General features: G+C 30.2%; 1 protein-coding gene across 2 annotated transcripts in view; it reads right to left on the bottom strand.

The window, feature by feature from the left end:
• The window catches only part of LOC105320731 (cadherin EGF LAG seven-pass G-type receptor 2), a 40,419-nt gene that overhangs the window by 15,143 nt on the left and 10,109 nt on the right, over positions 1-15,167 (bottom strand). Inside the window, exons 1-2 of one of the 2 annotated variants that reach the window (XM_034474484.2) lie at positions 6,755-6,854; positions 291-368 (exon numbers count right to left, since the gene is read on the bottom strand). In XM_034474484.2, the coding sequence (XP_034330375.2) occupies positions 291-368; positions 6,755-6,821 (145 nt within the window). In that variant the 5' untranslated portion in view covers positions 6,822-6,854. Of the gene's footprint in view, positions 1-290; positions 369-6,754; positions 6,855-15,167 lie in introns of those variants that run through there. The other variant, XM_066069454.1, reaches the window with a different exon arrangement.

Genomic DNA, 15,167 nt, shown 5'->3' with positions numbered 1-15,167 from the left:
ACATTTCAAAGAGATAATTACTGCTCTCAAATTATAAAATCACCAAAAAAATACATGACCTTTTTCAAATTGACTTTTTGCAATCTGTGAACCTAGAACTATCTGAACATGGTCTTCCTTTTATTACTTCTTTCCATACGAAACGATTTGTGATGCATGTACTTTGTATACAGATCTAAGACTTGCCATGTCGCCGTTGGGTAATTATCACATATACAATGTACCTGTATACGGACCAAGTTACCTTTACGTTGAGAAGATCAAGGTGTTATAGCGGAGGCAATACCTACCAGGTGTGCTGTCTACATCGTTGTCTTTGCTGTCCGGGTTTCCCTCACCGTCCCTATCGTTTGTGTCACATATCTGTCCTAAAATTAGTTCAGTCTCATAAAAATCCAAACTTAAGGTATTCAATGTATTGAACAATTTTAAATCATTTTGAATTATTTAAATCCTGAAATAAGTTCAATTTCATGAAAATCAAAACTTGAGGTAGTCAAAGTATTGAACAATTTTAAATCATTTTGAATTATTCAAATCCTGAAATAAGTTCAATTTCATGAAAATCAAAACTTGAGGTAGTCAATGCATTGAACAATTTTGAAAAAGAAAATTATAGTTTTGTCAAAATATCTTCGACGACAAAATATTCATTTCAATTCATGTTTTAATAAAGAGAAAGTTTATGCATTCATTAGGAGATATGTATGAATTACAAGTTACTTTTTTTTTCAGAGTGTCTTCTTTATGCTAGAACCATTATGACGTCATATTTGATTTGATTAATCTTTTTCCCGTATATTTTTTTTAAAGGAATTATGTAGAAAATTTATAAAATTTTGACATTCTATGTTGAATCATAGGAAAAATTATCCCGATACCTATTACATAATTTTAAAAAGGAGGTCAAGAGCTTGTTGAAATTCCTTTTTAGGGGAGACTGTAAGCATTCTAGATATATTTTATTAGTCAACAATGGACAAAACTCCGAAATTTGTACCTCAATTCCTTCATATTCATTGAAAATGACAGTTTAGAACATGTTAGTTTAAAACATGATTTTTCATTGCGTTTACCAAACATTTCAGCCCCGGTACACCCTATGAAACAAAGCTATTGTTATGAAGCATCATTGAAAGAATTTATATCTTAAATTTTATGAACCCGTAGGCACCTTTCATTTACTAGATCTTGACCTTAACATGCGATGCCCCCTAGACTTCAATGCAAAATTCATATGCAGTTAGGTATGCAGTAATCAAAATTTTGAAAATTCCTTAAGTGGATTATTTTTACTTCATAACTACCTTAAAATGATATCATGCTTAGGAATATAGGACCATTCATTTATTAGGTACAAAATGAGGTCGTTATGCATTGAATACCTTAAACGAACTTGGTCTCGGTTTGAACTCAAAATTGTCTTACTTTGTTTCTTTTACCATTTTTAAAAAATTTCATCAGTATGTTTTACTTGAGTATTTTTGATGCTTTTCAAAATATAAATGTTAAAAGTTGAGTAACAAGCGAGATATAGAGCTTAGAATTCTAACCCATGTAAACAAGATTCGAGTAATGTTTATGGTGGTACATAATATTGAAAATGTTTCTAAATAAATCACATTTTTTCTAATTTCGAAAGTCAGTCATGATCACAATTCAACAGTTTCTTGTGTTTGTCACTATTATGTGTTTTGAAGTTTGAATTTTGTTAACAAAAAATGGCACTAGCTTTGTTTACAAAACAGAGAACCATGGGCTTTTTATCTTGCTTTTAACTTGACTTCTAATTTTCAAAGTTTGGTCTCTATTTCTCTATTTTGGTTTCTCTATTGTCATGTATGTATTTCTTCTATTTAAATGTCCTTAAATTGTTAAAGGTATTAGAGGACACTTCAGCACATCGATATGAAAGAATTTACAAACTTTAATGAATGTTTGAAGTTTTCGAATTTGACAGTTTTTTTTACTGTAAAATACATTTGAAATACAATTTCAAAAGCCGGAGCATCACCCGTGATGTACAAATTGCTAGGGGACGCTTAAACAACAGAGCTAACTCATTTATACATGTACATAACGGATGGCGATAATAAAAAATTGAAATTGAAAGTTCATTTTATTATTTGTTTTGAAAGAGAGCACGACCCAAAAATAGGGTCGTCCCATACCTGCTTAGTATACAGATTGTATTCAATTGTATTCATTACACAATGAACTTGTCGTCGTAACAAATGTAGTGTGTGTTCAGGGTAGGTTTAAACTTTCACAAAAAACGACGGAAAACCTTTGAAGACTGTCGCAGAATTTCTGTTTTGTGTGAAATCAAACAACTATCAATGGTGTCGACGAATTTGTCAAAACACGGACGTACCTGCGTACTTTGATTTAAAATCTGAACCTTTTAAAATATAACGTGAAGAGACAGGCTTCAATACACAATGACGTCAATATGTTTATAAGTACACTTTGGGCATCATAGATTTCAGACAAAGTTGACAATCTGAACTTTTCTTACTCGTACTTTTTGGACTTGTAGTTGTTTGACACCTGCCCTTTTATCCTCAAGACACAATTGGGTACTGTTATTGAACTTAAAAAGATCAAACTGGTCCAAAAATGTTCTTAAGTAATAAGTTTTCTACAATGAGGTGTTTTTTGAAAACGACTTTGATTCATCGTGTTTACCAACGTCATAAACCCTTGTGATTCTTTCTCAAATCAATTAAAAAGCGCACAAACAAGATTTAAAAACAGCAGACTTCTGTCTCAAAAATGTCCCCTGTACCAACAAATCAAATAGGTTTACTTTAAAAAGAATGCAATTTATTGTAACTCTGAGACCTTGTGCTTAATTTTGAAAATGGCGATACAGAACAACACAAAGCCCTTTTTCGGAAGCTGTGTGGCAAACAATTTGATTCCATATACATAAAGGTACCCACCACCCCAAATCTATATTTGATTTTTATGTTATACCATAATATTCAAGATTTTTGCGGAAATTGTCTTAATCTAAATTTTAGTAAACCTAATGCACGCTTATTATTTTTTAATAAAAAAATTAGTAAAAACTGAATATTGTGCATTTATGATATGAATTTAATTTCAACTTGCATGTATCTAGTATATGTAATATATTACATAACATAAGGCGGCTTACGCTTTATTAACCGTGAAACAAAAAAAAAACAACAATAAAACAACGAAAAACAACAGAAAAATCCAATTCCTCCCTACCGAAGCTCAACGGGACCTACACTTGTTCTGTCTTAGTTTATAAACTGTCCTTTACATAAAGCAGTGTGATCTCTTATTAATGCAAATGTATTGATTGCTAAATCTTGTGTTTATATTTATGGCTCTGCTTTATTGACTTCACAATATATGAAGTTTGAAAGGTGGATTTAAGAATGTGGTGTAATTATATTGAGATTGAAATTAAGACAAAGAACAATACAATAAATGCTTTATTATCATGTCGGTATAAGTTTGCTTTCATTTCTGGGGGAACTATTGCGAAGATATTAGAACCATTTTAACAAGACCTTGGACTTTCGGTTGGACGTAGCTATCTATTTCTTGCGTCAAAACAAGTTAAAAATTATGCTGGTTTCAAGCTAAATATACAACGATTGCGTAATCGTAGCTCAAGAGCCAGACAAATCTTGTTGAATTCAAAGAGCTACTGCTGAGTAGCCAGAAATGAAATAGACATGCCTACGTAACATTGCTGTTTGGCACAACTACTCAAAGTCCAAGCTCTTGTTAAAATGGTTCTATTGAACTTCGCAGGCACATGAGTACTGATGTTAGATGCACGTCACCTCACTCTGAGTCTAGTGTTTTCTAGAGCTTGATTCAGTGTGAGGTGTCGTATCATCAGAACTCCCGCCCCCGCGAATTCATTCAATAACAATATTTTCGAAATGTTTTCAAGAAATGAAAACATATTCGTCGATATACCTACATGTATAATGTATACATTTTCATTGTTATATGTCAACGTTTCTTTCTGGATATGACTAATTAATAATATTCATTCTTAAATTATTATTTTAAAAATATGTCCATGAATTAAACTATATATTAGTATGATATATGTTGACAAAACGACAAAACGTATGCCATTGTATACCCGGTAAATTATAACACAACGAGTGTAGGCCCTGATACGCTTCCGTAACCACCCCCCCCCCCCAAAAAAAAAAAACAAAAAAAAAAAACAACAACAACGATAACAAAGCAGAATAAAAAGTTTAAGTGATTCTGCGTTAAAAAGCTTGCGAAAAATTTACAAATTGTTTATAAACATAAAGGCCGAAATGTTTTCCCGCGACATAGTTTTACATCAGAACTTGAATTAGATACATGTATTAGTTTTTCTTTGGCACTTAATTGTGAACGAAATCTCACAATAGGTTGAATGTCCGAACGTTTACTTGTTGATGTTGGCAGTTTACACAAACCGACTTAAAATATCAAAATATCTTTGTACAGAGTGGTCAGTGGCCACAATAAGAGAACCAAAAGTCGCTTTGACATCAAACTGATATTTTACTTGTTAGATACAATTGCATCGCACTTCGTACACATAACATAGGATCTGTTTCAGGGACATGTTTAAGGTCCGTTCAAAAGTTTTCTTATTCAAATGGCGTCATAAATTGAATCGAATTCACGAATTAATGAAACAGTCAACTCATTACTGTATCTACAAATAATTTTTTGAAAATATACAGATTAAAGTCAAAAAATGCTTTTTTCAAATGTAAATATAAGTAATAAACAGCAATGTTGAAAAGTTCACCGGGATATGAACTTGGTTTGAACATGATCAAATGATTGCTTTTATTCTAACAAACACGTGTATATGCACTTAACGTGTAGCTTTAAGTCAACTTTTTCAGGCTTTCTGTAACAATACGAACTTTTAAAACCACTCAAAATTTAACAGAAATAAAATGAACCTTTGAATTCAGTTGGAACTTCCGCCAATGGGAAAAATGGTTAAACAAACCCACGGATAATGCTGATTTTATGGTGGCATAGATCTGCCACCACTTGTCAGATGATTATGTCGACTTGCCGGACATAGAGATTCAGACAGGTATATGAGACCAACAAAAAAAAAAAGAAGTCAAATTAACAAAAGAAAAAAAATCGCGAGGAAAAATACTTTTAAATCAAAATCTTAAACATAAAAGAAATATGTTTTTAAGAAATAAACAGCAAGTCAAAAAGTTCACGAGATATGAACTTGGTTGGTCACGTGATCAAATCCTGTGAAGCCATAACGGTTTTTTAGAAGATTTGATCACGTTCAAACCAAGTTCATATCCCGGTGAACTTTTCAACATTGCTGTTTATTACTTATATTTACATTTGAAAAAAGCAAGTCGTTCAGAACTATTAAAATTACCGAATGTTTATGCTTACAATAATCCACCCGACTAACGACTAGCATGTGACGTCATTATAAAGCTCATATAGAATTAACCCATAGGTTCATGAAAGGAAGCATATTTGCAAATGTAAATATATATATTGTACATATATTGTTTAATGTTCTTTCATTCTTGTTTTTCTCCCTAAATGTAACATTTGATTTGGTTTAAACAGGTTTAGGGATTATTTCGCAGTTATAAGCCTTTACTTTATACCTTAGTAATAGACAAAGTCAACCTGGATTTTTCACGAACTAAAACCTGTCTGGTAATTAAAGGTCTCTGAAGGTTTTTGAATATAAACCAAGATTGATGCATAAAAACCACCAAGTTATATTCAAGAATACATGGATCTCGCGTTTTTTAAACGAATAACTTAATTTCAAATATCTATTAAAACCAGCTTTTTTAATATGAAATAAAAGTTTTTGGGATTTATGTTAAAATATAAATACTGAAATAAATTTAAAACCAAGTATAAAAGTGCGACATTTGACACAGCAGTCTTTTGAGAAGATAAAGTTTTTAGGCCGATTAACTTCTTTTCTTCGTTTATAAATGAGCACAACTCTTGGACTTTTTTCTTTCCAGTTTCTCAGTATATGAACCAAAAATGAATTAGACAATTTTGGATTAAATAGACTAATATATTTTGACAGAGCACAAATACTTATGCAATGATGCTTTAATTTTGAGAACGTATGAAGAAGTTAATTTTCGAATGTAATGGAACGCTTTGCAATATAAAATATGTATTTCACATTGAATGATTTTTTGTTTTAAAAATTAGTCAATTCTTTTTTCCTGATATAAAAGCTCTTGCATTTTAACAATTCTTTTAAAAATAAACAAAATCATGCTAGTCTTTAAACACGACATTCCAATCACGGTTTGACAAACATAGTTTTAGACACGAAAGAATATAAATGTAATAAGAAAATGTCAAATTATTTACTTTTTTAACTTTTGCGATAGAGATTTGAATTTATTTCTGTGAAAAGTAACGACTTTACACATTTGTAGAGCAAAGTGTGATTATCCATTACATGTCAAATATACAACTCTTTGACATGCTTTAATTTTTTTTTTCATTAATATCAAACAGTTTACCGTTATTATTCTTTTTACATGATGAACAGATTTGAACTATAAATCAGCAAATTGATCAAAATATCAGACAAACGATAAATATGTAATCCATGTGCAACTGGAGGAAAATTCGTAAAAGTTTTTTTTTAATGTGTCTTAAATGAAAATTAAAAATGTTTAATTAAAGAAAATGAAAACCGGAATAAGTTAAAGCTTACCATTTACATGACTACAAATCATCAAAAAGATGCAAAACTGAAGAAAGTAACTGCCCCATTCAGCCATCGTCACTATCGGACTAACTTCTCTTTTGTCAATACTAACAGTTAAATATCTCTTGCAGGTCGACGGTTATTTACACACGAAATTCGAGTAAATATGATTGTAAGCGGTAAAATTTGCTTTAATTCTACTTCAGATCTTACCAATTGAATCTTCTTAATCAGAATCACCGAATTCTAAGTATTAGTAATTGATTTTTAATAATACAAGCAATAAAAAGGGCCATTATTAATCTTATATATTTCAACAAACTTGGAGGAACATTCATAAAGGGGAACCAACGTTGTATACAGTTAAATTGTAATATTGCTTTACTCATAACAATAGTGGCACCGAAATCCTCTAAATACAAATTATTGAACAAAGGCTGACATTTTTCTATCAATAGATTGGTTTAAGCATCTTGTTTGAGCTGCAATTATTTTATTTATTTTAATTGTTGAATTGTAATTTACAATTTCAATGAAATATATTTGGGCATTTACCTGTGAAGATTGATATCACTTCATTCTAGAATGTCCAAAGTACAGTCATTTACGGTGTATTAATATAAAAAATTATTACTGGTCACAGCCTTCTTGCTTCAAGCTTGTTCAGTTGCCGAGTTCAAGAAATAAGAAACAATTAAACAAACTATGTATTTTTCTTAAGAAAGCCACAGGGTATAGAAATAATTTGCTTTAATTAATATGAATATTATCGTCCTAAGGTGATAATTTAAGTATTACAAAATACATATATGTACATTTTTCTTTTCTATTTTTTTATGTAATTATTACATTGTACATTTGTGGTAATATCTCATAATGGCAGAATGATGTGTCTGTGTACTGCCAAAAAAATTGTTCACATTGATTATGTATTTACTTGTATTTATACAATGCCTATAAAGCATGTGGTTTTGAGCTAATACTATGCTATACTACCTGTATTAATATTTTTAAGGAAATTATACATTTACCAGCGGAACTTAAATTTTATGAAAAATTCAAAACAATGACTTTTGGTATACAAAAGATCAAATAATAAAATGCGGGTGGTTTATGCGAGTATGTATTGAAGCGTTTTGGGCCTACACTTGTGTTACACTTAATGTCCTTTTTGAAAAAAAATTTGTCAATGATATACAATTTTGACACATTCTATAGTGTTTTGTGATTTTACATAGTTCAAATCAATTTATTGAATTTGATTAAATTATTGCTATAAACTATATTGATTTAATTTTTAAAAAAAATGACTTTATTCAAATATTGATCTCAGAATGAGAATTATTTTCATTCATGTAAAAAATTAGACAAAGAACAGTAGAACTGTATATGCAGCCTAGTCATATGATTTTCAGTAAGATGTTGGGCCCTACCAGTTAAACAATATCGACACCACTTTGCTCGGCTAAATTTTAAAAGCTGCAATGAAATGTTTCATACTAATATACCTGAAATCACTATTTACTTTACCCTATTTTCTTGCATCTTTCATAGAAGGACGTGTTTATATATCTCAGTAGAACATTATGCAACGAAAGCAATAATGTGTATTGTTTAGTCCTTGAAATGCATCTTACAAATAACGTTTAATACGAACAACTATCTACTAAAGCTTCATTCGAGTTAAAATACAACGTGGGTTTGATTCAATGTCCAAATCTAATCATTTAGGCAAAGAGTTTTAAACAGAAATCGGAAATATATAATTACAGACCGGTGTAGAGCTATAGAATAGATTTAACATTATGTTTACAGCAAGAAAAAGTAATTAACACGATTGGCGGGGCTATAATGCATCTTTTTCTTGTAGTAAAACGTTGAGAATTTTTTTAAATGTTCTATTCCATAAATTCTTATAAAATATTAGAGCCAAGTCGCTAAACAGAGACTCATAATGGAAGTGGACCGGGTAAAGATCAGAATGGGTCGGATATCTCTCTATCCACGCCTGTTATTATAACGACTTGTTAAACTAATTGAAACATTCATAATGTTATTTGCACAACTGCTGAGATAAAGATGTGAAAAAAAAAACAACTTTTCCACTGAACACTTGTGTTACACCCAGTAACTTAATGTCCTTTTTTAAAAAAAAAATTTGTCAATGATATACAATTTTGACACATTCTATAGTGTTTTGTGATTTTACATAGTTCAAATCAATTTATTGAATTTTATTAATATTATTGCTATAAACTATATTGATTTAATTTTTAAAAAATGACTTTATTCAAATATTGATCTCAGAATGAGAATTATTTTCATTCGTGTAAAAAATTAGACAAAGAACAGTAGAACTGTATATGCAGCCTAGTCATATGACTTTCAGTAAGATGTTGGGCTTAACCAGTTAAACAATATCGACACCACTTTGCTTGGCTAAATTTTAAAAGCTGCAATGAAATGTTTCATACTGATATACCTGAAATCACTATTTACTTTACCCTATTTTCTTGCATCTTTCATAGAAGGACGTGTTTATATATCTCAGTAGAACATTATGCAACGAAAGCAATAATGTGTATTGTTTAGTCCTTGAAATGCATCTTACAAATAACGTTTAATACGAACGACTAACTACTAAAGCTTCATTCGAGTTAAAATACAACGTGGGTTTGATTCAATGTCCAAATCTAATCATTTAAGCAAAGAGTTTTAAACAGAAATCGGAAATATATAATTACAGACCGGTGTAGAGCTATAGAATAGATTTAACATTATGTTTACAGCAAGAAAAAGTAATTAACACGATTGGCGGGGCTATAATGCATCTTTTTCTTGTAGTAAAACGTTGAGAATTTTTTTTAAATGTTCTATTTCATAAATTCTTATAAAATATTAGAGCCAAGTCGCTAAACAGAGACTCATAATGGAAGTGGACCGGGTAAAGATCAGAATGGGTCGGATATCTCTCTATCCGCGCCTGTTATTATTACGACTTGTTAAACTAATTGAAACATTCATAATGTTATTTGCACAACTGCTGAGATAAAGATGTGAAAAAAACAACTTTTCTACTGAATAGTGATGAGATTGTACCTATAATAATAATAAAACGTGAAAGTAAAAGCATTTTGATAAAAAAATTATAATACGGTAAAACTTTTGTCCAGGCGATTGAATAAGAAATGTTTAAGTTCTAAAATAATTAAGTATTTCCTTAATATCAACGCACTTGTTATTTGATTAAACCGAGTGACAAGTGAAAACAATGACTTGTCATTTATAAGCAGAGGATTTAAACATGTTTTGATCGTAAAGAATACCGAAATCGGGTTTTTCTCCATTCACTTTTGTTAGTTTTGCGTCATATACATTGTTTGAATTAATCAAACATATTTAACAAAGTCTATGGACCCTTTTAAGAGTGCAAAACGGTCTTTTCGGGACAGTTGCTAATTTTCTTACTCACAAAAACTACATTTCTTGATCGGTAGGGGGTCTTTGAATGCGATTGATTGCAATTCTCATCTCTTACATGTACTTGGTAATCGAAATACCGGTATTTTTTGTTGAAATTTAATTGATGTATTTGTTACCTTTTTGTCATTTACAAGGTTATACGGAGTATGCTTTGAATTGCTTTTTGTCCGTTTCAGAGTCGAAGGGCATCAAAGCGTCATTTTTAATTTTAAAAGTACGTTCTTGAGTCCTTATTAGCAAACCGTTTAGATTTTTCACATCTAGATATTATTGATTGTCATATTGTTGGCATTATAATATTAAAACAGTCTGCCATATTAATTTTAAAAAGGAAGATTACCAAAGAAAATAACAAAGAAACAAATATTTAAGTTGCTGCTGTGATTATTGTTATCAGTATTAGCATTAGTATTTGGTTTCTTGATGTTTAATAACATTTTAATAATCGAACCCTTTTTAGAATACAAATTTACTTTGAGAGTCCGGAAAACGAATTGGGTCTCTGTGGATTTTGGAAAGTAAGCGATAATGTTTACATCTTAAATACATTTTTGTTTTATATATATATATATATATATATATATATATATATATATATATATATATAGCAATGACTATTCAAAATGTATATAATCACGAAACAGTAAAAATAAGATGTACGTTTTTAAAAATTCTTAATCTCAAGTACCTTTGCAGCAGAAATGCGAATATTTACACAAAAGCTTACATACTAGTATAATGTTAAGTGAAGTTTCATTATTGTAAAAATCGTGACTCCACTACTTAATACTGAGGCTTCAAACGGGGTTGAATGTATGACATAGAAATAACAAAGGTAAATTTTGTAGAATCTTCTATTCAAGAACTACAATGCTACAATTTGTGATAATATTACGCAATCATTCTCAGATAGTGTTAATTCTTAATAGTAAAAACCGTGACACCAGGCCAATAATGGGACCCAAGATGGTTTCAAAGTTCAACATAGAAATAAATATGGATGTTTCTTCTCAAGTCTTCTTCTCAAGAACTACAACCTATGCAAGCATTGTAAGTGTTAAAACCATATTTCTCAGATCAATATTTGGCTCTAAGAGGTTTAATTTTGAATTACATTTTTTACGGAATTCTTTTCTTTTTTAAATGCTACAATTTGTAAGATTAATTACAATATTGGACATTTGATGCATCACAGATCTTTGGATATGATGTCCAAAAAGTAGGTTTGAATGATCTTCTTTTTAAAAATTGCTTTTATATTATAATTGTTTTAGAATTTCTGTAAAGTTTACAATATTTCAGAGTTTCATGTTTAAAATTTATTCAAAAGATTACAGAACATTTGTTAAGGTGAGCAATGTGGCTCATGGGCCTCTTCTTCATAAATTGATATATCAAAACTGTTAAAAAAAATCAATTGTATGTGATAAATTTTTTAAATTAGTCTTATCTGAATTTGAATAAGCCTCCCAATTTGATCGTGCTTGTGAAACAATATATTTTACACAATAACACTATTTCATATCTGAATGTACATATAATAAAAAATATTAAAAATGAGATTTTATTAGAAACGGATTTGATTTTAAAAAACTTTTTTAAAAAAACATTTAGATTATTATCATAGCATTGGAAGACAATATGTGTAAAATTGTAACAAGCATATATGTATGCTTTATCTTGAAATTTTATATAACTTCTAACATTGGATAATTTTTGTCACAAATGATACATTTTTAATAAATGTACCTCTCCCTTCCCAACTCTACCTTACAATTTAGTGACTGTGTATGAAAAATGACTGTAATAATTTTTCATTTTAAAGGGACTTTGACACGATATGAATATGATTTATCTGTTATTTTCGTCTTTAAAGTCCTTTACTGGGTCATTTTGAATGATTTACCAAAATTAAAATCAATTAGAATCAGGTTAAAAAAGAAATAAAATTGTAAGAATTTATAATTGTGTAAATAAAGCTCGAGTCTTGTATTTGTTTACACATAATGTAAAGTAAGGAATTAACATTTCTTTGACAAAATGACCCCTGGCAAACAAGATAAACTGATTTAGTGTATTCATAGAAGACATTATCAACAGAATAAAGCGGCATTTGATTGAGACTTATACCAATAAAACACATATGTAAACAATAGCAAGACTCGAGCTTTGTTTACAAAACCAGAATTTCAAACTCTGTATCTTGCTTGTAACTCAACATTTGACTTTCTTTATATTTCAGCTATATGTGTTTCATAAAAACGTTAGGAAAACCACGAGAATAATTTAAAATACATCACTGACGTTCTATTAGATATTGTGTATATTAGAGCTGTCTTTTATAACGCATTGCTTTATGGATTACAATTTTGTGCAGTCTTTTATGATTAACGGACCCTCCTTTCAAAATATACTATGGCTTGCATCTTGAGAAAAATCACAAATAGGTAAAAATTGACACTTGTTTTGTCCACAAAGTGAATTGTAGATCAACCTTTGAGCAAATGAAAAACTAAAAATAATTGATATATTTTTCACTATTTGCAATCTATCCTACAACGGAACTGAACATCTCTGTAGGGAAATAGTGGGACCTTTCTTGTTACATAAAATTTAATTAACTATTCAAATTAGATTTAATATTTATTCCCTGTAGATACAGAAAATACAGAGACCCCGCATAGGCTCCGAATTTTTTCGTATTTCTTATGTTTTATGCACGTTGATATATGAAGAAATCCTTCAGTGGTTGCTCTTTGTGAACCCATTGCTATGGCAACAGAAGCAAGCGAAAAAAAATACAATACATGTATTTATTGTAAGGCAATCTGGGGAAAAACTATATGAGATCTAAAGACACCAAACTATCTACATTAAATGTATATTACAAAATAATTTAAAATCTAAATACTAGAAATAGCATAAAATTTAGTAAAGTCGTTATTTAAATCTAGTTAGATTTAGTTAGATTGTATATTCTCGTATGGAATACGAAAATGAATTTTCCCCTTTTTAAAAAAGTTATGGGCTCGTTAACATTGCAAGAAATATAAGTTTATATCATTTGCTGATTTAAAAAACAAATAGAGGAAATTTTAATGTCCATAGTTAAGGGTAACGAAATGGCGGTGGTCATTTTAAGACTGCCGTAGTTTGTTCTCCTAGAAAAGAAGCGATGTTTATTAAGATTTAGAAGGAAAACATTCATTTTTCAAAGCTAAAATGTATGGAATTTTTCTTTACTAAATAATAGTTTATCGCTGACTATTATTTGTCTAGTAATGACATGTAGAGATAACTAACAGTGTTTCAAATCAAAAGTTAAAAGGAAAATTACAAAACAGGAGCTGAGCAAATACGGACCAAAAAACTAGAGGTAGGACCAGGTGTCATGGTCAAACAATAAGTATGAATAACGTCAGTCAGCATGCAACCCAGGGGAAGACAATTATTGCTTCCAAGTGCTGACAAGGTCGTTGTACCTTGCCTTAAAAACTGTTCATACGTAGAGCATGTCCTTGCGCATCGAATCAAATGAGAGATAAAAACTCCATATGCAGGTGATGAATATATGTATATTGCTACCTAAGTAAGAAAAGCTGACTATATAAAATTAAAGTAATGAATTAAAACACGTCTTTAACTTTACTGACATCCATTCTTTAGCAATCAGGAAATCGGAATCAATGGGGAGTAATTTCCGCCTTTCTACATTGAGTCGCTGCCAAGCTATCGCATTCCTTGCATAATGGCAAGATCATTCTTCTAAAGAAAAAAAAATAGCACAAACTCTTTTTCTGGGCCTTCTACTCCTTTTATGGGATTGCTATACAAAACGAAATTATCAAAAGTATCATTAGAATTCAAAGTACGCGAGATGTAAAAGAAGAATTCGTAATTGTTTTAGGGTGCATTGTACTGATAATTGGTACTAAATGCCTTAAGAATATGTTATATCGCAGAAAAATTTTGAAAAAAACACTTTCTTAGGCGTTTTAGGTCAAGATCTAGGAAATGAAAGATGCCTACGGGTTTATGAAATTCAAGATATAAATTCTTCGAATGATGCTTCTTAATAATAATAGCTTTGTTTGATAGGGTGTATCGGGGCTTAAATTTGGCATTCTAGTAAACACAATGAAAATGTATGTTTCAAACTGTCATTTTTCAATGAAATATGAAGAAAAAAGTAACACATTTGGGAGTTTTGTCCATTTTTGACAAATGAAATATGTATAAAATGCCTACAATCATGGCACGATTTATTTTTTCATTTTCAATAATTAAAATGCTTGGTATACATTATTATGTTTTTAATGCTATGAAAAAATTTGAAAGTTAAGGATAGAGTTACAAGCAAGTCACAGAGGTTAGAATTCATTGTTTTGTAAACAAAGCTCAAGTCCTGATATTGTTTACATATGTGTTGTATTGGTATAAGTTCCAATCTAATGTTGCTCTTTTCTGTAAAACTGGTCACATTTGCAACCAAGATTACCGACCCATGAAAATGGGGCGATTATGGCAACCCAAATGGCAAATACATGTAACAGAAAAGTTTCAGCAATTTACAATTATTTACTGGGTACATTTGTAACCAAGGTTACCGACCCATGTAAATAGAGCGATTATGGCAACAGAAGTGGCAAATACATGTAAATGGAAATGCACATGAAAATGTCAAATGTACAAATGAATCAGAAATATGGGAATATTACGAAAGCCGAGAAGGATCATTCGAGATTCGAGATTCAAAATACGAGATTCGAAATACGAGATTCGAGATTCGAAATTCGAGATTCAATATCTAAATTAACCAATCAAATCATGGATCTGAAACCTGTATCCTAGCAACATCAAACTGTTCTTAATAAAGATCATTCGTACATGCTCTTTCCTACAAATAAATGGCTTAATAGCTCTTATATAGTGGTTA

The sequence above is a fragment of the Magallana gigas genome, chromosome 8 (assembly GCF_963853765.1).
Source record: "Magallana gigas chromosome 8, xbMagGiga1.1, whole genome shotgun sequence".
Taxonomy (NCBI): Eukaryota; Metazoa; Mollusca; class Bivalvia; order Ostreida; family Ostreidae; genus Magallana; species Magallana gigas.
The sequence above is the reverse complement of the archived record's forward strand: the minus strand, read 5'-3'. Positions and strand labels throughout refer to the sequence as shown.